Consider the following 24,320-nt stretch of genomic DNA (forward strand, 5'->3'; position numbering starts at 1 on the left):
TGTTTAGATGAAGTATGATACAGACTGTAGATCGGTGTGAGTATGCATCTGTTTGTGTTTACAGACACACACTTTGAATAGCTCAAACACGTGAGCTACAGTAGGTGGCTGTCACTGAATTCAAAGCTTTTGAAACCAAGATTAGTTTTGTGTTTCTAATTTTTTGACCATGCAACATTCAAAGAAAAGCTTTGTTGTCATTATAATAATAAAGTAGATAATACCGCAATAAAACAATATTACTGGAGACTGATTCCGGGCATTTTACCTTGGATGTGAGCGCCTGTGTCTTTCCTCTTGCAACAGTAAAGAAATGAAATGGCCAAAGGACTTATCAATCCCAATTTTTTCAACATCTGTTTCCGGGCTCTCATTGGCCCAGAAGATCTAAATGAAGGCAGCCACTGATAAAATGCGCATTACAGGCTGTGTGCTTGAGTGGTCCCAGGTCAGGGAGACGTGACAGCCCCCAGTAGTTCTTCAGCTGTGGAAACAAGATGTACACCTCCTGAGCAGGCCAGCAGACAATGCACCAATAAACAGAGCCCTGCCTCTGCACGGCACGCCTGTTTCCACCAGCAAATTAATGGGGGCCAATGGCTGAGCAGTCATTGCTGACATAAATCATGGGGGAACCAAGGGAGGAACGAGTACAAGGCTTTGCTTTCTATTTAGTAATTTATCAAGGGAAGTGGCACATTAATAAACAGATCTCCCCTGAGGTGAGGGAGTAACAGAGATAAATAACACTGCCAATTGTGAATGGCTTCTCCCAGTCACAGAAAGAAAACGATTAAAGGAATGCAAATTTGGGCGAAATTCAGTCCAGGTTTTTTTTTTTAAGGTTCTTCATGTCTGTGTATATTCCTGTATGTGCTCGATTTCTTTAAACCCACCACCGTCTTTGTGCACATACAAATGTGTTGAACAAACTAACATTTTTACAAATTTGTCCGTTGTTTTCGGCAAACGTGGATATCTTTCTAGATCATCCAAACCGGAGGGCTGTCAAGTCCTGGACTGGTCACTGTACACTTACGGCACAGCTGGGTTTCAATACACATCAGAACCGTTAAACACAGAGACCCATGGAGCAAAGATGAGAAAAAAGTTTAAAGTCACTGTGACCTACAAGCTCTGTGTGAAAGATAGTAGTCAGAGTCATAAAGCTGGATAACCCCTAATGAAGAGCTAATAACCTACAGAGGAATAGTCTCTGTGCCCTTTGGGTTCTGGCAGACATTTGCTCTGTTGTTCTGGCAAGACATGTGATGACACAAGTGGATTTCCGGTACCCAGAGCCTTTGTTCGTGTTCATTTAGCCCCTTTCCTCTGTATGTCACACTCTTCCTCCTCCTGGGCTCCTCTGTCAGCCGGCCTAATGCACAGCACCTGTTGAGCCTGTAGCAGCCGGTGGCCTTATCCAGCTGCTGCTCTCGGAGGAGCAGTGTGCCCTGGCTGAGCTGGGCTGGGAGATCTCGCTTCGGAAGGAGCTTTCCTTCCTGGGGGCACAAGTAGCCACCCAGTCAAACCCCTGACAGCATGCCTTTTCTAGCAGAGAACAAAAGTAGGCACCAGATCTTCAACACACGGTTTCCGGTTTGTTATCACGAGACAGGTTAGTTCTCCCCCTTGCCAAGTTTATCCTGACGCTGTCAGCACAAGAGCATTTTATGCTCAGTGACGTGCTGCAGCAGGAGCTCAGGAAAGGATGTACAGCAGCAGAAGAAAGTAAAAGAGTTGCCCCCTTTTTGTGTCGTCGAGCAGTTTAATTGAATGAAATCCTGAAACCCTGCACATGCATCACACAGATAGGAGTATAACTTTCACATATTACAATAATGAGGCTGAAAGGAACTTGTGCTGAGGGAGAAGAAAGATTAAAGGGTTGTGTTGTGTGTTGATGGAGACTAAATAAGTAATTACTAGGTGCTTAAGGTCCAATCAGGAAGAGGCTGCTGTGATGAGGATACTCAGAACAGGTTATTGTCTCAGGGGAATTTACACAGAGGCCATATCACCTAAGCTCTCCGTGCCGAAGGTTTTGTGTTTCTCTTCATTAGATGGATTACTGGGGACTTCCCACTTTGTACTTTTAAAAACAAAGCCCAGAAAATGAAACTATTGTGTATTCCCTTGGCACAACGCCAACCCAATGCGGTGCAGGGTAGACACGTTTCTGGTGTAATTTATTTATTTGGTAATGACATTTTTATCTCACCATGGATCCACAGAGGTCCCAGGGACCTGTAGGCAGGCCGCATCTCAATCACAAAGAAATAATGCCAGCTAAAATTTCAAACATGAAAAAAACACATTTAAAAGGCAGCTGCTGGTCCTTCTCTTACTGCAGTACAAATTATTTACAGACATATAGGATAGAGTGCCTTAGAAATATAGTCTAGACTGTAGATTGTCAGTTTGAGGAAAAATAAATTGCAGGAAGATATCATTCTAATCGGGAATATGCACTCCAAAACTTAGACTACTTCCTGTGTGCAATGAGTGCAAATGCAGATGGCTTTGCTTTTGTATAGTGCATTTCATCCCACAGGATCCCAGAGCTCCTTACTTATAGGAAGGGACCTATCTGCACCGGCAGATCAGGTGGTAAAACGAAAACTTCCTTCACCAACTGAATCAAGGGGGTACTTTAGGGAGGACAAGCTATATCTGGAGGATCACATCTAAAGCAAGCTTCACGCTCACAGCTTGTAAACGTAAACCATGCTTTATTTCTGGGTTAATTCAGAACAAACAACATTTTTCCAAAGTAAAAATAAAGGATAGGAGGCAAAAAATACCAGTAAGTAGATTAAAGCAAATTCCTACCCTTTTAAAAATCTAGAAACACACTCCATGAAGGGTTTTGTTGTATTTTTAGTTTATTTCTCTTAATTGTAATCCGCTTACAAAATTACCTCTATTACAGAAATACGCTACTCCATTGCAGAAATACAACAGCTGTAATTAGATTTTTATCACAGTAATTACGGCAAATTATTGAGTGCAATTAATTATCCATCGGAAGGTCAAAACTGAGCGCAAACGTGGTTTGTGAAAGATCTCAGAGATAGTAAACAAATAACGGTAAATGTAACTGGTAAAGAAATAACTTTCAAGTTCACGTGCAACAACCTTCCTTCTTATCCAGAATGTTTTCCTATTCTTAGGAGTGTGCGCAGTGAATGTATTTAAAATGCTTTATTGCAAAAAAAACATTATCTTTTAGACGTCAGAGAATCCCATAATGGCTTCAGGAAATTCTGGGAATGATATTTTATTAAATGATTTTTAGAATTTTTAGAAAATATTTTTTTTCCTGGAGAAGTTTCATTGTTGTGTAGCATTATGTAGGCTAAAAGGGCACGGGTCTTTCAAGAAACATAACTTTTAACAAGGTAGGAGGCAAATGAACTACACTGGTGTAATGACCTTTTGTGACATTAGTAAAACTTGATTCAGGACCGCAACTACTGTAGGTTTTAAATAAGAGCTCCATGTACATTAAGACATCAGTATTATGAGTCTGGTTCTGGTTTCCTTCCTATATTAAAGATGTTACCCCAGGTACTGACTGCTGAAAATACCCAGGATATTACCAGAATTTCCCACAGTTCTGCCAGTTACAGCTTCTTCAGTTTACACAGTCAGTGTTAGCTTCAAATCAATCCTGAGCGGTTATTGATAGGTACTGCTGTTGTCAAGAGCTTTGAGTGTCTCACAGACAGCCCGTGAGCATCAATCACACTGTCCCAGCTGGAATATTCCGCTAGACTTCTGCCTCCGAAAATAGCCTACCAGTGGGAAGCACTCAGAAGTGACACAATGCTACAGGTGATGTTGCTCCTTAGATGTTCCTTTTAAAAAGGATACCCTGCTGTAAGTGGGCGCCCCTGTCAGGACTAAGCGCGAGGGGGCTGTGTGCACCGCTGCAGAGCTTGTCTCTCTCTGTCCCGCAGTGTCGCGGTTCTCCAGCCCCAGGCTGACTCCCCGTCTCAGCCGGAAGAGGGCTCTGTCCATCTCGCCCCTCTCCGACGCCAGCATTGATCTCCAGACCATGATCCGGACGTCTCCCAACTCTCTCGTGGCCTACATCAACAACTCCCGCAGCAGCTCCGCGGCCAGCGGATCCTACGGACACCTCTCCGCCGGAGGGATCAGGTAAGGTGCAGCGTGGGTTTGGGCCGTGTGCTTTCCCAGCATCTGCTTACAGACGGGAGCTGGCCTTTCTGCCCATCTACAGTAGCTCTTTGGTAGTAGATAAGTGATCCGTCTGTCTCATCTGGTGGTTTCTGGAAAGAAACCGTGGTTTCTATCGGCATTAAAAGCAGGGCTGGGTAGCTTGTTCCACACTCCCACCCCCCTCTGAGTAAAGAAGTGCCTCTCATTCTCAGTTTTAAAGGCATGTCCATATAACTTCTGGGATGACTTTGTCGATGCCTTTGAGGATTTTGAATACTTGTATCAGATCTCCTTGTAGTCTTCTCTGCTCAAGAATAACAAGGCTCAGGTCCTTCAGCCTGACAGGGCAGGACATTATTCCTTTAAGCCCCAGCATCTGTTTGCTTTTCATTGGAACGACTCCAGAGCAGCAGTATCTTTTCTGTTAAGAGGTGAACTGAGGGAATGTCCTGGAGAATACTCCCAGGACTTTCAACCTGAGTTTCCCCAGTGTCCACATTCGGTTATGCCAGCCCACCTGTCTCGTGTGGCTTTACACATATGAAAACCTCACTTTAGTTTCCTGCTGTGAGTATCGGAGGAGCCCCAGCTGGGCTGTGGAAGTTTATGAGGTGATAGTTGTCTGTCTGACAGTATGTAAACACCTGGTCTCTTCCCCCCCCTCCATCCTTGTCTCTTTCAGTCCCGCCTTTACCTTCCCTCACCCCATCAATCCCATGGCGTACCAACAGATCCTGAGCCAGCAGCGGGGCCTGAGCTCCGCGTTCGGACACACCCCGCCTCTCATCCATCCCTCGCCGACATTCGTCCCCCGCCAGCATGCCACGGGCATCCCCTCGCTGCCCACCGCGGCGCACGGCAACAGCACCGCCGAATCCACGCAGGTGAGCCGGGCAGGGACGGAACAGGCTTGGGGCCCGGGCTTCACTCCTCTCCTGAGATGGTCTTTCCCTCCAGAGGCACCAGGCTCGCCTTAGACCCAGAGTTATTGGCGAAACACCATCAGGCAAAGCAGTAGCAGGCTAGCAGCACCTCCCACGTGGTCCCTTTATTTAACACGTTGGAATGATCCCGTGGCAAAGTAAACAATGTTTTCTGTATCCTTGTCTCCTTATAAAGTAAAACAAAATGTGAAAGCAGAAACGTTAAGTACTGTGTATGGTCTGGCATTGTAAAAAATACAAAAAGGCAAATTTGCTTTTTCTAACTGACTTCAGATTGTTGGCTCTAAAATATCCTGTCTTCCTTCACTGTTGACATTATATCTGACTTTTGTGGTCATGTGTGTTTATTCTGTTATATACACTATTGTAGTGGTTTTTCGCTGAAGATAAACCCACCCAGGACAAGTATAGGATAAAGTTCTTACCCATTCGTTCCCCTCTGACCCACATACCCTCTTCTCTGTCTGTCTACACACTCCACTGAAGAGTACTTGAAGCCACTTGCCTGTGATCAGAAACACATTTTGCTGGTTAACAGTCCGCACAGTAAGCAATATTGAAATCAAAAGCTGGAGATCTTGTGTTCCACGAATGGCCAGGGGTCAGGATGTTATACAAATACGAGGGAGCATCTCCCCTGTCTTAAAAATAGCTACTGGGTAATTAAATACACGGAGAGAGGGCACAGACTGAAAGAATTCTTTTAATACTCTTTCTGTGACATGCTCTTTGATGTATTGTGTATAATACTTATTGCATATTCGGGCTATTCCACATTTGGAGCCTAAACTGTTTAGTCTCTGTGGCAGAGCTCCTCTGAAATACAGGCACGATGAGTTCAGGACAGAGCAATCATGCACCATCAAAGCAAAATATTGATGTTGGTCCCGTTCCAATTGGTTTCATCTGTTTCGTTCCAGAACGCAAGTGGTGACTCAGCTGTGAGCAGCACAGTGAATCCAATGATCACCAAGAGATCCAAGGTGAAGACGGAGGGGGACAGCCCACGGCCCACCTCTCCCCGCTCTCAGGTAGCAGTGAGGAGGGACTATTGAGTATGGATGAATGAGTCTTTCCGGCGGGGCTGATATGGTAGAGCCGTGGTCGAGCAACGCCTGGGCTGGGCTGTACTGGAGTCATTCAGATGCAGGGATACTGCCGCAACACCAGCTACCTTTTCATTCATTCTTTCAAAAATGATGTTCCTGCCGAGAACAAAAACATTAAAAGGGAACTGTCAGCACTTGTCCTCTGCCAGCATAAAGACCCAGCAGACCTGGCTAACAGTGTTTAATATAGCCAGATTTAAACGTACTGTGTCCAAACTGCTGCATGGCCCGGGCAGCAATAGTCTAGCAGGAAACAGTTCATCAGTAAAGAGTCACCTAGGCTCGAGGGCATCAAAACACTCATTTTGTTACACAGCTTACCTAGGAGTTTGCAAAACTGCATTCAAAAAGAAATTTTAGTGAAAGCGCAATTTGTTTTTTGTGTATTTCGGTGCAACAGAAGCACTTTTTTGTATGCTTTTTTGGATGCAGTTATATTTTTAGGGACTTTATTTTTTTTTCTTCTCTTGTACAGACAAAAGGGTGTTTGAACATTTCTGCTAGAGGAGCAGCGCAAAAAAAAAAGCTAGATACTTAATGGCTAGGTTCTCACGCATCCATGCAGTGTTATCTACCGAGAGTCATTTTTTTATGCATATTTCTTTCTGATCAATGGCACAATATTTGACCCTAGGGAAACGAGAAATCCCCTGACCCCCTTTTTTGTGAGCTCCTGAAAGAAAAACTCCTGGTGATAAGAGCTTTGCATTCATTCATTTTTTTTTTCAACCACTGTAAACTGTGTCGGAGCACTTAATTTTAATGAAATATTGGCTGGTGTTATTGTCATCTGAGGGTTTTTTTTTTATTCTGTCTTTTGACAAATTCCCTGCTCCTCTCAGAATCAGAGGCAGGTTTCAGCATGATGCATGGGGACGGCTGCGAATGGAAACATCTAGGGACCGGAGAATTGATGAAGATAGCATATCAGGGAAAGATAAACATGCTGTAGTCAGCATGTTGGGGGCGAAGAGCTGCATCTCCAGAGCACGGAGCTTAGGTGCACGTCAACAGTTATGAAACCGCACAGCCTGAAAACAATTTTAGCTGCCTCAGGGGGAGGCCTCTATCAAGGCAAGTTTTTTTTAAAGAGCCTCCAACAGAACTGCCTTATCGTACCAAGACTTTATGCTGTTTCCATTGGAGCAGATGAATTCCTTTTCATCACAGGCATGAAACACAACTTTGGTCTTAAAGAAGTGAGATAAAACAGTTTCCATTTCCACATTAAGGAGTTTAACTCCTTTATACCTCAAAACTCTCAGTAGCTGTCTTGATGTTGGTTTCTGTCTGCCAAATCTAACAGAAGGAAAAAAAAGCCTTTAAAAGAATGTATGTACTGTATATACAGTATATTCAGGAATCTTCTGAAGCTTTAACAGGCATGCAGCCTTATCACACAGCAGTATGGAAAACATGAGGTTAGAATGTTGTCTTAAAACCCTAACTCCAAAAATCCCATTCTGTGCATATGAGATGGTGCAATATGCCGGTGAGTCATTTCTGCAGCTCTCTTGTGGTGGATTAGGAGAACTGACCACTGATAGTGGTCACTCCTGTGCCCACTTCACTAGCCCGAACATGATTCCCTCACCAGCCTTGCGATTACTGGATTCCTTTTACTGTAGATGACGACTGTTGTGTTTGTTGTCAGGGCATTGTGGTAAAAAAGGCAGTGATCGGGCTGAATGTTCTTGACCATTAAAAGCTTGTTTTTTGTGGCACTTCTGCATGTTAAACAGGACCATCTAGGTGGTGTTCTGGACCTGAAAGAAGATATGGATAAAGATGAGTGCAAGCAAGAGCCTGAAGTCATCTACGAGACCAACTGCCACTGGGAAGGTTGTTCGAAAGAGTACGATACTCAGGACCAGCTCGTGCATGTAAGTGTGATGCCACTGCTCCCTGTGACACTCCTGCCATCCGTGAAACAACAGTCACATTAGAACTGAGGGTACAAACAGAGGTGGAACTAACTCTGCTCCTCCCTTCAATCCGATGAGAAACAGGAGAAATCCACCTTTCAAAATGGAACAAAGTGTCTTAGATTTTTATTAACCTCAAGGCCGCCGTTTTAGTTTTTATTATAGAGTATCCCAATCTGGAATCTCATAGGAATAATCTTGGTGCCCACATGGGGAGAATGAGGAAGTGTATACAGGCTCCTCCCACCCAGTGGAGCCTTCATCTTTTGACTCAGGGCAAGCTCTGTAGTGACAAACAGGGGGCTCAGTGCCAACTGGAGAAGAGAGCTGTCCCTCACTGACATCTCTGCAAGTGCAAATCACTGGGTATCATTGCTTCACGTGCTCAAGAGAGACCTGTCCAGCTCTAGGATGTCCCAGCCACACAGGGTCTTAGCCAGATACACTATACTATCCACTGCTACCTGGCAAATCTCAGTCACAGTCAGCCGGTGGTGTGGTCCAGGCTTGAACACGCGATGGCTGGATCACAGAGCCATGAGACTGCACAAGGGAGCAAAACATTTCACCCCTGAGCCTAGCAGTGTGTACAATCTACACAATCTAGCCCTGGCTGCAGATGGGATCACACTGCGCCGATGAGCATTTCTTAGAATGAACGGTGGCTGCATTTATACTGATTAGGTAATTACACTGAATATTCTGTCATTAAATGCCTCTACTCTGGTTGTCATTAGTATACCAAGGAATCTTTTGCTCGGTCTCTTGTTTCATTCAGTCCCCTTGAAGCCCGTAACACAGTGTCAGCCAAGCCATGCGGATGTCTAAAACGTTGCAGTCAGTGGTCTCCGTGCTCTCTTTTCTCTCTTAAAAAAACACTGCCGACAATGCACAAACAAATGAGTCACTAAAGTTTGTTTTTAGTAATTGGAGATATGTTATTGATGATGATTTTTGTGTTTTGTGAGCCTGTTGACTTTAGTAGTGAGACTTAAACTCTGACACTAGCACAGCTGCATGGGAAAAAAATCTTACTGACCCTTGAACTCTGCAACTGTGACCACCCTGAACTTTAACCTCAAGGGCCCGGTGTAAATCTCTCATCATGCAGAGAGTGCTGAATCCCACAGCACCATTGCATTTTAGTTTCAAAAGCTGCCTGATTAACTAGAAAGCTTTTTGGCTGAGACTGACAGAACCCATGTAGCTGGAAGTTTAAGGCTAAACCTCTGAGCCTAAACAGGTCAATATTAAATTTCTTCCAGGAAGATTTAACTAGTGAGAACATTAATGTGTGGAGTCACTCGCACCAATCCTGTTTTATTTTTATTTGCAGCAAGTTATAACCAGTTTTTGTCATGAATGTTATAATCTTTTTTTGTTTTCAAAACATTTAAAAGGATTAAACTTAATGCCAGGCTGATGTGGTCTAAGCTAAGCATCAATACTGTGTTGAAACAAATGCCATGAGATTCCGAATGGTAATGAGAAAGTAAAGCCCATCAGGTTGAGTTATTACATTAATAGATATACTGGCGATGACAATAATAATGGTTACAGCCGGGGAGTTTGTTTTTCAAAAGCTCCTGAAAAAGTTATTATGCTGAGTGCATGTTATTCAGTGGACTATAAGAAAGATATTTGGTTCAAAAGATTTTTTACTCTTTGGGTTATGGAAAAAAACACTGACTTTTTGAAAGGTTTTGCATTATGAATGTGCTCTTTTCTTTGGCATGTGAAAATGTGAATAAGAATGTGGTTGAATGACCTCACAGGACAGCTCTGTTAATTGCAAAATCAAAGATCAAAATGGTTTTGTGGCAAATTTCATTAAAGGTATATGAAATACTTGGTCCTCAAAGCCCGTTTATATGATTTAATCAGACCTGCCTGTTTTTAAGCTTAAATTATTCTTGCTGAGTGATACTGCTGTGATTTTCAGGCATTTTTAAACTAAGTTATAACTTTGAAAGCTGATTAGAGCAAATAACAATGCAGGTTATTTCACCAGGCAGCAGTTTCAGAGAAATACATTGATTAATTCCAATGTATTAATGTAATTAATGCGTTAATTCCAAACCAGGTCCCTCAGAAGATGAGGCTGTTATGCAAAAGGTTTACCAGCATGCGGTCCGAATTTGCTCAATTCTATTGTCAGTTGACACAAATGGCCTTCTACTACATAAAGTGTTTGAACTAGACCCATTTAAAATGTTAAGAGTGAGTGCTTTTCACTGCACCTAGTAAATAATCTTGCAGGCAGGGGAACAGTAGCTGTTTGGAAGTAATTCATTAATTTGCCAGGCTCTTGCTCGCTCTGGTCCCTTTGATGTCTGGCACCTGAAAGACACAAGAGTTTCACGCAGGGCTTTAACTGACTCGCAGCATGTCCAGCGTCACTTAAACAGGTCTAGTCTATAGGGCACCTTTTCTCTGCATTCCAGCAGGTCAGTGGAGCAGAGAAAAATGACTGGGCCTGTGGTCTCTTCTGCGGCACTGTCACACCACGAGTCTCTGTCCCAGGAGCTCCACTGGCATTTTCTTCTCTCTGCTTTTCCTCTGTTTTTGTCCTTCTTTTTTCTACCAGCAATTCAGATGAGCTCTAATTTTGATACCCTTATTTTGTATTGTTGCTGCCCCTGAAGGATTTGTGGTCTTTGCGTTGAGACATTTGCCGTACTCTGTTTAAAAGGGGCACTGTCATGGCACGACGCAGCAATAATCCGGTTATTGTGTTTCTGAAACTTTGTCATTATGGTGTTGCTGGAAATCCCAGGTTTTAATAACAGCGCATGATGTCCTAGCAAAACATTTGAGGTCTTTGATTAGCGGAACGCGGTTAACAGGTTATTAACAGGGTGCCACCTGGAGTGCTGTACAAATGTAGAGAAATGGATGTCGAAATGAGTGTGTGAGTGTGTTAAACTACAGAATCTCAGCTCATTATGCCTGAACTTCATTGGACCCTCTAACCTTTCATGGGATTTGGGGAAGACTGTAAGGGTGCCAATTAAAGGATCTAAGCCTCTGGTCTGGGTGTGAATAATCTTGCCACACTGGCCTTCACTCGGGGCTTGTTCTGCAAGCTGAAACAGGCAGTGCCTGGCAGTTGTCTCTAGTTTTGAAGCAAAAGTTTGACATATTGTGGAGTCTTTATTTTTTCATTTCCGATATTAGGTATAGTATTTTCTTAATAGCTTCTTTAAAAAAAAAAATTCCAAACCCAGTGTGACTCATAGGCAACTATCCTGCAACTATAAACAATCCTTGAGCTAAGGCAGCCTTCCCATTTTGTAAGAGAGATTCCAGGCCATATTGGTGGGGCATGTTTGTGTAAGGTATCTGGCAGACAAAGCATTTGATCACCAACGAGTTTCCTCAGCTTGACGTTGTATCAATAAGGCCTTTCATTTAGGCACAGGCTCTTAAAATTTTAATACAGAGCAAAAAAAAAAAATATGGCAATCATAAAACCTTTTGTCAAATAAGTCAGGCTTTCACCTCCTGATCTACAAAAAAGAGTAAATTTAAAATCCTCCCATATCACGGAGACTGACAAATTGAAATCTACCAGGAGCTTTGATTGATGACATGGCCTTTCATATCCAAGATAATTCACTTCTTTGTCAAAACCTGAAATTAAAGGCTGTTTTCCCAAGCCCTTATTAGCCAGAATCTTTGACTGTTCACCGTTACCTTGGCTAAGGCTGTGTTTCTTCCAGCACAAACAGGATTCTGAGGAAAAGCACAGACCAATCCACCTCAAGGAAACGTGATTTATAGCGATTTATAACGATTTATAACGTTCACCACAGCACGTTGTTCTATACCGAAATAGTGCGGGGTTGCGTTATAGCCTGTTGAGGACCTGTGCACTAACTATTTACTGATTTTATTCCCCCTTGGTGGTTTGGGATCTTGCAGCACATCAATAACGACCACATCCATGGGGAGAAGAAGGAGTTTGTGTGCCGGTGGGAGGAGTGCTCCCGGGAGCAGAAGCCCTTCAAGGCTCAGTACATGCTGGTGGTGCACATGAGGCGCCACACAGGGGAGAAGCCACACAAGTGCACTGTGAGTCACCAGCCCGTATTGCTCCCCTCACAGCGCAGCGCAGGCAGGGCGTGGCACTGAGCACAGCACCCACACAAACACCCCACACTGAGCACAGCACGGAGCACAGCCCCCACACAAACACCCCGCACTGAGCACAGCACGGAGCACAGCACCCACACAAACACCCCACACTGAGCACAGCACCCACACAAACACCCCGCACTGAGCACAACACTGAGCACAACACCCACACAAACACCCTGCACTGAGCACAGCACCCACACAAACACCCCGCACTGAGCACAGCACTGAGCACAGCCCCCACACAAACACCTGGCACTGAGCAGAGCACGGAGCACAGCACCCACACAAACACCCGCACTGAGCACAGCCCCCACACAAACACCCCGCACTGAGCACAGCCCCCACACAAACACCCCGCACTGAGCACAGCCCCCACACAAACACCCCGCACTGAGCACAACACTGAGCACAACACTGAGCACAACACTGAGCACAACACTGAGCACAGTACCCACACAAACACCCCGCACTGAGCACAGCACCCACACAAACACCCCGCACTGAGCACAACACTGAGCACAACACTGAGCACAACACTGAGCACAACACTGAGCACAACACTGAGCACAACACTGAGCACAACACTGAGCACAGTACCCACACAAACACCCTGCACTGAGCACAGCACCCACACAAACACCCGCACTGAGCACAGCCCCCACACAAACACCCCACACTGAGCACAGCACTGAGCACCCCGCACTGAGTACAGCACAGCACTGAGCACCCCACACTGAACACCCATGCTGAGCACAGCACATCACACTTAAAAAATCATACACAAATTTCAGCACCCTGACAGTGTGGTTTTCCAGTGTGGTGGCCAGGGAGAAGGAGAAAACCCAGCCTTTGGGCAGGTTCATAGGTGGAAACAGTTGAGTATAGAGACATGGAGTTTAACAGCACTCCTACATACACTCTTTCTTTGCTTTCTGCAAAGCTGCTATAGTTGTGCTGGAGACATTCATGAAATGTTGCAGACAGTATGGTAATAGTGGCCAAGGGGCAGGGAATCTCACACACTCTTTCACCTTGTTTCATATGTTACTGCTGACACACCCCATTTTACTCACTCTGTAAAATTCTCTGTGTTGGTGCTGTTTTCTGCTGAAAGTCCCATCTGCCATGCTAACTTACTTTTCAGTTAAAGCAGCTTCTGAAAGTGTTTCTCAAAGCTGACTGGCAGGGAGTGAGCAGGGAAAACTAATTAGTATTGGAGATCGACCAACAGTCCATTGGTACTTATTAAGACCAATAGCTGGACTGGCTCTCCCTTATGTACCCCTCCACTTCATTGCCTGCTCACTCAGATTTGAAAAGTATTTTTTGAAGACGTTTCTTTTGCTCTTATTTCAGCTCGGTGCAATGCTAATTTGCCTACCCTGTACACTGGCTGGTAATTATCTTCAAGGAGTCTTTTTAGAAGTTAGTTTTAAAGGAATACCAAATCATGGCTTATAATAAACTGAGGAAAAACAAAAACAGACTTGCGCACCACTCATGTCGTATGACGAGAGAAGTAATAAATGAAATACCCGAAGAGGGCTGCTATTGGAAATGGACCGCTTGATCAAGCGATGCAGGCCTCATGTTTTTGGGGGTCCATGAGAGGCTTCCAGTTTTTGAGTCTTCCACTCACATCCCTGTTGATTTTCAGTTCGAGGGTTGCTCCAAAGCCTACTCCCGCCTGGAGAATTTAAAGACGCACCTACGGTCCCATACGGGAGAGAAGCCCTACGTCTGTGAGCACGAGGGCTGCAACAAGGCCTTCTCCAACGCTTCGGATCGCGCCAAGCACCAGAACAGGACCCACTCCAATGAGGTACCCCCCCACCCTTCCCCCTGTGTGTGCGGCGTCGGTCTCTGCACAGCTCAGAGAGGGACCAGGCCTTGAGCACTCATTCAGCACCCCACACTGAGCACAGAGCACACTGTACACCCCCCACTGAGCACAGCACCAGAACAGGACCCACTCCAATGAGGTACCTCCCCACCCTTCCCCTTGTGTGTGCGGCGTCGGTCTCTGCACAGCTCAGAGAGGGACCAGGCCATAGGCGTCCTTGGTGTTCTGCTGCTCAGAATGAGCTGTCACAGCGCAGGACGTCAGATACTCAGGTGTTTAGGGCAGGCCTTCTTTGGACACTCCTGCTCACCTAACGCTCAGTTATAAGGCTGTGCATGGTTTGGCACCTCAGTACCAGTCTGAGTTACTATCTTCCTACTCCCCAACTCACAGCCCCCTTTATTCTAATTCTGGTCTCCTGTCTGTCCTCCGAGCACACCTACACCACTCAGGGGTGTCGGGGTCTTCTCCTGCTGCGCCCCAAAGCTCTGGAATTCAGTTCCTAAGAATATCAGAGTCCCCTTCCCTGAGCTCTTTCACACCCCAACTCCAAACCTTCATTAGAAAGGCTATTACTTACCTGGTTCTGTGTCTATATTGTATATAGTGTATTCTACTATACTGTATTCCAAACCCTTGTTGTAATTGTTTAATCCTGCTGTCTCCTTTCGTTGTGTAACTATTTTCTTACTGTAAAGCACTTTGAGATGCCACTTGTAAAGATGCTATATAAATGTATTATTATTATTATTATTATTATTATTATTATTATTATTATTATTATTATTATTATTATTATTATTATTATTATTATTGAGGGATGAGGAGCATTTCAATTTCCTGAAGAACCACCAAAGCTAATTAGTACACAAAACCTATTACTGTATATAATTTCCTCACTACACTACCATTTACAAGCAGGTGATTCCCAAGAACCATTAACAGACTGTTCATTAACACTCATTGAAATGATGTATTCCATATTATTTCATTTAACAAAAAAGGGGATTCCAGATAATGTGAATGTGTCTTAATCTGATGAAAACAGGTTCTTGTAGAAGCACTGTTCAGAGGGAGTATCTATGTTCTGCCACCTCATCCTCACAATTGTATTGCAGAGGTCACATTCTGGCTGTTTTTTTGTTTTTCATTTTTTGAAGAATTTGTTAGACGTTGTTGTAAAGGGGGCAGATGTTCATTCCAGTGGGCCACCAGTCCTTACCAAGTCCTGATGTTTTCAATATGGGACACCTGGGTCTGTGCTGGCAGAGCCGATGAAGGTTTCAGTGACTTAAGGTGCTCAGCTCACTCTCTGTGTGTGCAGGTTCTGTACTCACGAGACATCTTGTTTACTTAAATGCAAATGGAAGCCAATCGCGTCTCCAGAGAGCACACTCTCCGTCACTTCAGGCAACATTTGAGCAGCCCTGTGACATGAACTCCTTGCACTGTCCACATGCACAGTGCTACTGGTTGTAGTGCAGGATCACTTAGCCTGGAGACTACATTAGCCTTCAAAGAACAGCTTTCATTTATATACCAAAGGAACTGTTAAATTACATTGGTCAAAGTCTCCAGGTTGGAGGCTTTTTGTGTTTTGTTAGAGGGCAATCAGAGCTTTTAAAGACATCATCCTGCTAACGAGAAACAACTCTGAACTTTGATTGATCGGCTTGAATATTGCTTGTCTTTGCTTTGTAATTAGTAGTCACAGCAGGAGCACAGTGCAGGTCTGCGAGTGATCAATTGCTCCGCTGTCCCAATGTACATTAAAACCCTTACAAATTTCACTTCCAGCTACGAATCAAATTGTCTACCTCCTTGGGATTTCTCTGGCTCAGTAATTGTTCTTGTGAGTCCTTCTCCTGTCCCATTAAGAAGCGTGTTTTATAACGAATGAAGCATAGATTTAAAAAGAGTCCTTGGTCCCCAAAAATGCATTAAGAGAGAATCAACTGCACCCCTGTGGTGTTTGGACCACCTGCAGCATGTGAATACATTATCAGACCTGGAAACATTTCAAATCCCCAAATATGCAGGTGGTCTGTGATGCCAAAGAAGTTATCATCAGTGTCTTTAGTAATTACCCCAGTGTAGCATGTGTTTTACTTGCACTTATCTGAAGCTGGTTGTCTTGTGACCTGATTTGCCTGCCCATTCACACCTGTTTTAGGCCCATATAATGATCCATAGGAGCTCCCTCTTCTGCAGTGTCTCTACAGGGATCTGAAATCCATTGTCTATGATCCATAGAACACTACCTCATAGGTGCCAACGTCTCATGTTTTAGGTCATCTGAAAATAGATTCACATTGGCCAAACATTTATGAATGTTTCACTTATAATAAGAATAGGTTATGAAGAACTTGTTCTTGGGCATTGAGTTCTTGTTATTGAAGATGTCTTCACTGTCCAGTGAAATGGAATTTCTGAGAATGCAGGGCATAAAAATGCACTTTGTGTTTTTTTTTTCAGAACTTGTCACTGCGCACATGTTTTGTGCAATCATTATTTTCTAGAGGCGGTGACAGTCAGATTACTCTTGATACATTTCCATCACAAGATCTCACCCTTCCAATCCATTCGTGATGAATAATATTGAGCCCCTAGCTTTTGTACAGTATCTTCATTTTTGCAACAAGTCAATCTCTTCTCATCATTAACAATTAACCACATAAGTATCCATATTTTTGCAGTCCTCAGTTTTGCTGCAGTGCTTGTGCTGACCTCCTCACCATCATTAAGCTCAATGTAATTTTGCTTTCTGTTACTAGGAGAAGTCAAATTAAGTGCAGGTAATGGGTGTGTGATAATTTGATACGTTTGTAGGGCTGGATTTTCAAATGACAAATCTATTTCTGAAATTTACAATAGCCATCCTGCAGAGTTAATGATCAAACAACAGTTACCTGTGATTCACAGATAGATAAGTAACAAATCAAAGAATTAACTAACAAGTCAGACAAGCTGACTATGGAGTCCAGAACAAGACATAATAGTTACTTAGCACTGTAGAATTCTGCTATGATCTCCCAGACATGTACAAAATGGAAATACATTCACCACTGCTGTAACAACAATGTGATTAAAAATACTATGGCACCCGTAGAACTGGCACCAGTGCATCGTCTTGGTGATGCTTAAGAAAATATTGTTATATCTGAAACCGATGCCACGACATTACACAATATACCAGAATGCACACATCATTCACACACTGCATTGCTGCGTTGTTGCTGCAGAAACCCTACGTGTGCAAAATTCCCGGCTGTACAAAGCGCTACACGGACCCCAGCTCTCTCAGGAAGCACGTGAAGACTGTCCACGGGCCGGACGCTCACGTCACGAAGAAGCAGCGCAACGACGGTCACCCCAGGCCTCAGCCGCAGAAGGAGAACGGGGAGAATGAAGCCAGCACCAAGCAGGGCGGCAGAGGCCCGGAGGAAAAGGCAGAAGCCAACAGCACCACCAGAGGCGTGGAGGACTGCCTGCAAGTCAAGTCAATTAAAACGGAGAACTCGGTGGTAAGATTTGTTCATATCAGTAGACCTGTGGCTGAGGCAACACATGGGCCGCAGTATGCAAATACCAGACAGCAAACAGTGTTTCACTGCCAGTGCTAGCTCATCGTTACAAGGAAAGAAAGGGAAAGCACTTCCATATGAACAGATTCATTATGACTGGTGATTCACGGCAGAATCGAATAATAATCTTAACCCTGAGCAGTATGATTATAATCAAAGGCAGGCTGGCTATTTAACATAAGGTGCACATATGCCTCATATCCTAGCTACTTTTATTTGCCCTTTTTTATCTTGAAATGCAGTATGCTGTTGTTTCTAATAGCTTACAGATTTTGCTTGCTAACCTTAACTTAAAATTTGATTTGTTCTAATGAGCATACTTAAAGTAGTGACTTTTCAAATTTCTGTACAATAAAAAAAAAACATTTCTTACTATTTCCAAGTTTTGCCTGTTATACTAACACCCATTTGTTGTTCTGTACGTGTCGGTCTTAATTATCTTTTTCTTTTCTATTGTGTCTTCTAACACATTTCTCTGGTTGTTACTTCAATGTCTCTTTTTCTCTTTCAATGTACCTTCCTTAAGGACAGACATTACTAAGGTGAGCACAGCTCTAATCTGGCTTTTCACACTCTGTAAAATGTTTTTTTGGAGTAAAAAACTAAAAATTAAGGGGTTTCATACTGAACTTGTACCTCTGCTTTTGTAAACAAGAGTGTCTGACACTACTTTTTGAGTGATAGAAATGCTTATTCAGAACTTACATTATTACACAAGAGAAGCACTGTATTTTCTGAGATAATACTTTATTAATCCCGTAGGGATTATAAAAAAATTATATAAAGCACTATAGTCACTACCTTGTAAGCTTTATCAATTACACATATATAATTTGTCTCCCTGAGAGCTCGCCCTGTCAGCTCCATTGTGCTACCATAAAAAGATTAGGAGCAGCACAATGATAAAAGCCATTAGTGAATTAATATTCAAAAATAGATTATTCTTTCTGTTTAACAGCCATAGTCTTCGGTCAAGAAGTAATCAAGAACTTGATTCTCCTATTTTTTATTCAGCTCAGGACAGAGTAAATTATTTTAATCAAAGCCTTGAAAAACGTGAGCTCAGGAGAATAAAAATTCACGTGATTTCTCCGTTGCCTTTAGATCAGTGTCTCTCTGTACTGTACTTCTGCACAGCATCTTAACATGGCTTTAAAAGATGTTTTTCCTTCTGCATTAGAAGTTCTGCTTCATAACCCTGAGCCTGAAAGAATGTAGTAAAGGTTGCGCTACAGTCTGTATAAGGATGCATGCTCCTGACATGAAAACGTGTAGCTCACGGTCTGCTCACCATGGCTTTGGAGCTGCTCTGTGAGGTTCCTGTGTAGGGAGACCTAACAACTGCAGACAAGTTAATTGCCCTATGGAGGCAACAGTTCATAGCGTACCAAATAACACGTTACAGTGTTACAGAAAACTGACTCAGACAAACTGCTATTGTAGACACAGCCATGTACAGAACTTCCAGACCACTGACTGTTTCGGACAAGACCTTCCACAGGGGATGGGTTGGGAAGGGCTGGATTTTCCTTTCTTCAACCTTTTTTAGAAAGCAGAACATACTGAAACGAGCACGGATATAGAATCAAGCCGCAGTTAGGTTTTACGGACACGTTATTGTGGGTTTTCCTATTCTAGCCAAGAGACCTGTGTCATGTAATGGAAGGTAAGGCCCTAAAGTAAACCCGGATCTTGTCTCCACACCAGATGTATCAGTCCAGCCCTGGTGGTCAGTCATCATGCAGCAGTGAGCCATCCCCGCTTGGCAGTGCCACCAACAATGACAGTGGAGTAGAGATGAACATGAACAGTGGAGGCAGTCTGGGAGACCTGACTGCCCTGGACGAGCAGCCTGTGGTGGACTCCACCGTTTCCTCGGGAACCTCGACAGTCAGCCTGCAGCTTCGCAAGAACATGTCAGCAACCCACAGACTTGAACAGCTCAAGAAGGAGAAACTGAAGACGGTGAGGGATTCTTGTTCCTGGGCCAACCCAGCTCCTCAAGTGCGAAACACCAAGTTGCCACCCATACCAGCAACTGGTAAGTAAAGACATGGATACGGTACATGTTGCAGATCCTAAAAATGCATGACTTAGAAAATTCAGGAAGGTCATTTGACTTTAGAATAAGAAAGTACACATTCATGGGTGAATAAAAATCAACTAGTTGTTAAAACTTAAAACCAAAGCTACAGCTCCCCAGATGACTGGAACCCTAGCTAACAAAGCAAGAAAATAGCATTTAACAGTGAGACTGCCCCCTTCCCCCTGTTTTGCAAGAATTGCTAAGAATTTAAAAGAAATTGAAAGAAGCAGGGCCTGTTGTTTTGAACCTTATTCACATATCTGTTGAGCTTGCAATATTCTGAATTTGTATTTTCACCTGTCTAGGTTCTTTGCTGGAGAGTTCAAGTGTCAGTGGGCCCCCAGCTGTGTTCTCCAACCTGAGGATAAGCGAACTGTCTTCCAGCGACGTCACGATCCTCAACCAGCTGAACGAGCGCAGAGACAGCACGACGAGCACCGTCAGCTCGGCCTTCACCCTCAGCCGCAGGTCTTCGGGAATATCGCCCTGCTGTTCCAGCCGCCGATCCAGCGAGGCGTCCCAGTTTGGCGGCCGCCTCAACAACGTCAGCTCGGCAGACTCCTATGACCCTATCTCCACGGACCTGTCGCGGCGATCCAGCGAGGCGTCCCAGTGTGGGGGGCTGCCCAGCCTCCTCAACCTGACCCCGGCCCAGCACTACCGGCTGAAGGCCAAGTATGCTGCCGCCACCGGAGGGCCTCCGCCGACCCCTCTGCCCAACATGGACCGCATGGGTCTTAAGACCAGGATGGCCTTGTTCAGGGACGCGCAGGAGTCCTCAGCTCCCTCATTTCCTCTTCCCGCCGTGCCAAGAAGATGCAGTGACACCAGTTACGCTGCATCCAGCATGATGCCTCATGAAGTGCCGGGAAATGTTGTCCGTCGTGCCAGCGATCCCGTCCGCAGGCCAGCAGCCGATCCCCTGTCCCTCTCTAGAGTCCAGCGCTTCAACAGCATGAACAGCATGATCCCCATCCCACCAGCGACAGAGAGGCGGAACTTCAGCCTGCAAAATTACACACGCTCAGACGGCAGTCTTCACAGGCAGTCTTACTCTTCTAGGCCACCCAGCATCTCTGAAAACATTGTTATGGAAACAATGGCTGGAGACATGGACAACAGGAACGTGGAGGATGACATAGTGCTGCCAGATGATGTTGTGCAGTACATCAAATCCCAGAATGATGGATCTTATCAGGACATCAGCGCACCAGGGTACAACAGCCAGGCACAAGGTTTCCAAGGAAATATGGCTTCACAGCAACAGCAGCAATTTTATGGTCAGCGAAGAATGGCTATGGTGGACGCCAACATGAACTCTACAGGGCCAGTGCTGCCATCATGCCAGCTGAGTCCAGGAAATCAACAGCAGTTCCCCGGTTCACCCAATGTGAACAAAAATAACATGCCCGTCCAGTGGAATGAGGTCAGCTCAGGTACTGGCAATAGCAACGTGACTCCAAGCCAAACAAAGCAGATGTTCGTTCGGGGAAATTTAGCCGTCGTGCAGCAGAAACAAAACTTCGGTCAGTTTCAGAACCTCAGTGCAAACCAGCAAATCATGCAAATGAATCAAAGCATTGCACATGCAGCACACCAGAGTTATATACAGAGGAACTCCAGCTTAAACTCCCAAAGGATGGCTTGTATGCAACAGAGACAACAGGTAATGAACCCTTGTCAAAATCTTAATGAGCAAGTGAGCCCCCAACAGGGGTACATCCAGAACAACTCACTCCTCGTTCCTCATGCCACAGATGGAAATACTGGCCAGCTGTCCTCCTGTAGTACTACGCCAGGCAGTACTCCAGGGATGTTAAATGGAAATAGCAGAGGAACGGCAGCTCAGACTCAGGAACTGAAGACTTACAGGTCTCGGCCCCAGCCTGGAGTAGGTCAGAACCACGTGACATTTGCCAGTGAGCATGAAAGTTACAGTTCAATGTCTTCCCAGATGAATCCCAACCAGCAGAATTACATCAGACAGCCACAGCCTGCGACAATGAGTCCATGTCAAAATTTCAATCGCGGGTTGGTGCAACCTAGGCCACCCTTAGTACCCAATGCCTTGAACAGACAGCTCTCAGGGCAGAGTACAATGCAGCAACAAGGATTTTTGACAAGTCCTCATTCTACCTACAGTACAAGCCCACGCCACACTACATCAGAGGCAAGCCCAAAAAGATCCAGTAATATGACCCTTGCAGATAACCAACAGCATGCAAATGAAAACCGGGACAGCAATCTGATGTTCTATACAGGGCAGATCCACATGTATGAGCGCAACGGGAGCTTTGAGGCCCAGGTTTCCTGTGCTGGGCAGCCCCCACCACCCCAGCAATGCGCCTCAGATACACTGGCCACAGCCATGGCCTCTCCAGGGAGCAATCAAGTGACCAGCACAGTGGACTCGCACGGCATGGAGCACACTCAGATAGATTTTGATGCCATGATGGACGATGGAGACCACTCCAGCTTGATCTCTGGGACCCTGAGCCCCAGTATCCTTCAGAACCTCTCCCAGAACTCCTCCCGACTCACCACACCTCGCAACTCCTTAACATTACCTTCTGTGCCCGCTGGCATTAGCAACATGGCGATTGGAGACATGAGCTCTATGCTGACGGCTCTTGCCGAGGAGAGCAAGTTCCTCAACATGATGTCTTAATCACATGGATGAGAAAAGGATGTCATAACAATAAGAATGGAAACAGTATCAATAAGAGACAAGAGAGGCTAGAAAGTCTCCTCCTGAGTGTGTGAAATGACTGCAACATTTCTCAGTGGTTGTATAACAGATTTAAGCAGGAGGACGTGACCTCATGCCTGACAGCTTCCCTGAGGAAAAATGTTTTAGTGTTTTTTTCTGAAAAAAAAGCACTGATCTTTACTGCACCGTGTGGACCTCGAACCATTTATAACAGCTTCTCCAGAGGCTGAGAGTTGAAATTCAAATTTTATGTCTCCTTCCACATGTGTTTTGTTGCATATTACCTATTAGGAAACAAATTAAGATGCCAATCTTTTGTTACACAAAAGCCATACTTTACAATTATAGTAAAGTCTTGTGACCGGGGTGTAAATAAGCCACTGCAAAGTATTTACAACGTTGCTCTTTGTGAGGGATAAGTGTGATAAGTGCCTTGCTATAATGTATCTTGGACTATTAGTAAGAGCTTACACATTCTTAACATTAACTTGTAATATACTGCCAGAAAACAAAAGGATTTTTAGAAAGTTTTTTATTGTTATTACAGTACTTTCCTGCTTAAAGATATTCAATATACATAATCTAAATTATGTTAAGGATTCTGTCATGAATTGTTGCTGGTCGTTGCTTGTAAAAAGTACAGAGTAGCAGTTTTTCTACGAAGGGGAGCACCAACATGTCCCTAGAAAGAGACACCTGTAAAAGATACCTAGAGGAGGAACAGCATTTGTTATTTAGTTTGTTTTTACTACAGATGCACTATCAGAGCTCTAATAATCTGGTTTTGATGTTCATGTTATAGAATTAAAGAAAGGAGAGGCATATCTCATGTCAGGCAGCAAAGTACATGAAATGTGACTGGAAGTATCCTTCACTGATTTTCAAATGAATACTCAAGCGAGTACTCAGTATGGATTCTGTGAAGATTAAAAACCAATTAAACTCTAGATTGTGAAGTCAAAGGCTTTAAAGAATTCTACCACAAAAATGGCACAATAGGATATTTTAAAGGACAACATTATAAACGCGTTGGTTTTGTTTGTTGGAATTAAAAACATTTTGTACACTACGAAACGTTTTACTGTTCCGGGTATGTATATAGCTTTTGTACATTTTCTAAAATACAGTAACACTTTTTTTACTTAACTCCTGTGTGGCAAGTTTTTTGAAATCACATGGTTCTTACCCTTGGGATGTATGAAAGCAAGCATCATTATTTTAGGTCTCCAGTAATCCCTAATGAATCCAAGGAGCAAAAAGGAAAATACATTGGATTACACGCACAAGAAGATTCATCTTAATCCAAGACTCACTCGTAAGGTATTATGGTTTTGTTATTATGTATTTTTGTGCTCGTCCTGGCAAAACAAAAGCAACAATGAAGAACTCAAAATTTTATATCGTGGGAACAGTTTCAGCAACACCTTAATGATCTAAAACCGAGAAAATAATTCCAGAAGCCTGATATGTCGTAAACATCACAGTTTGGTGCTTAATTTATGTATAAGAATGCAGAAAGAAAAAACTGAAAAAGCTGTGGATGATATTGAAAACAGAACAAAGAACATTACAGACCTGTTAATCTGCAGGGATTTGTTTTGGGGTTTGGGGTCCCTGTGTACAGTGGACAGGAGACTCCATGTGTACCGTATATCTTCTCCACGCTCTGCCTCAGTACTGTTCACTGCAGACCTCCTATTTCATTTTACACAGGATCTCTGCCAAGAGAAATGAACAGAATATTTAACATTATGCTAAGTTCTGCAGCTCTTTCTGTGCTACTCAGTGCTGAAT

At 44.1% G+C, this 24,320-nt stretch overlaps 1 protein-coding gene across 2 annotated transcripts in view; it reads left to right on the top strand.

Annotated features, from left to right (window-relative positions):
• Positions 1 to 23,672, top strand: part of gli2a (GLI family zinc finger 2a) — a 104,087-nt gene extending 80,415 nt beyond the window's left edge. For both annotated transcript variants that reach the window (XM_015358629.2, XM_015358628.2), the window contains exons 6-14: positions 3,963 to 4,164; positions 4,868 to 5,069; positions 6,050 to 6,160; positions 7,981 to 8,121; positions 12,088 to 12,237; positions 13,961 to 14,125; positions 17,389 to 17,670; positions 19,438 to 19,771; positions 20,122 to 23,672. In XM_015358629.2, the coding sequence (XP_015214115.2) occupies positions 3,963 to 4,164; positions 4,868 to 5,069; positions 6,050 to 6,160; positions 7,981 to 8,121; positions 12,088 to 12,237; positions 13,961 to 14,125; positions 17,389 to 17,670; positions 19,438 to 19,771; positions 20,122 to 22,484 (3,950 nt within the window). In that variant the 3' untranslated portion in view covers positions 22,485 to 23,672. The remainder of the gene's footprint in view (positions 1 to 3,962; positions 4,165 to 4,867; positions 5,070 to 6,049; positions 6,161 to 7,980; positions 8,122 to 12,087; positions 12,238 to 13,960; positions 14,126 to 17,388; positions 17,671 to 19,437; positions 19,772 to 20,121) is intronic.
• The last annotated feature ends 648 nt before the right edge of the window (positions 23,673 to 24,320 follow it).

Source organism: Lepisosteus oculatus, chromosome 12 (genome assembly GCF_040954835.1).
Source record: "Lepisosteus oculatus isolate fLepOcu1 chromosome 12, fLepOcu1.hap2, whole genome shotgun sequence".
Taxonomy (NCBI): Eukaryota; Metazoa; Chordata; class Actinopteri; order Semionotiformes; family Lepisosteidae; genus Lepisosteus; species Lepisosteus oculatus.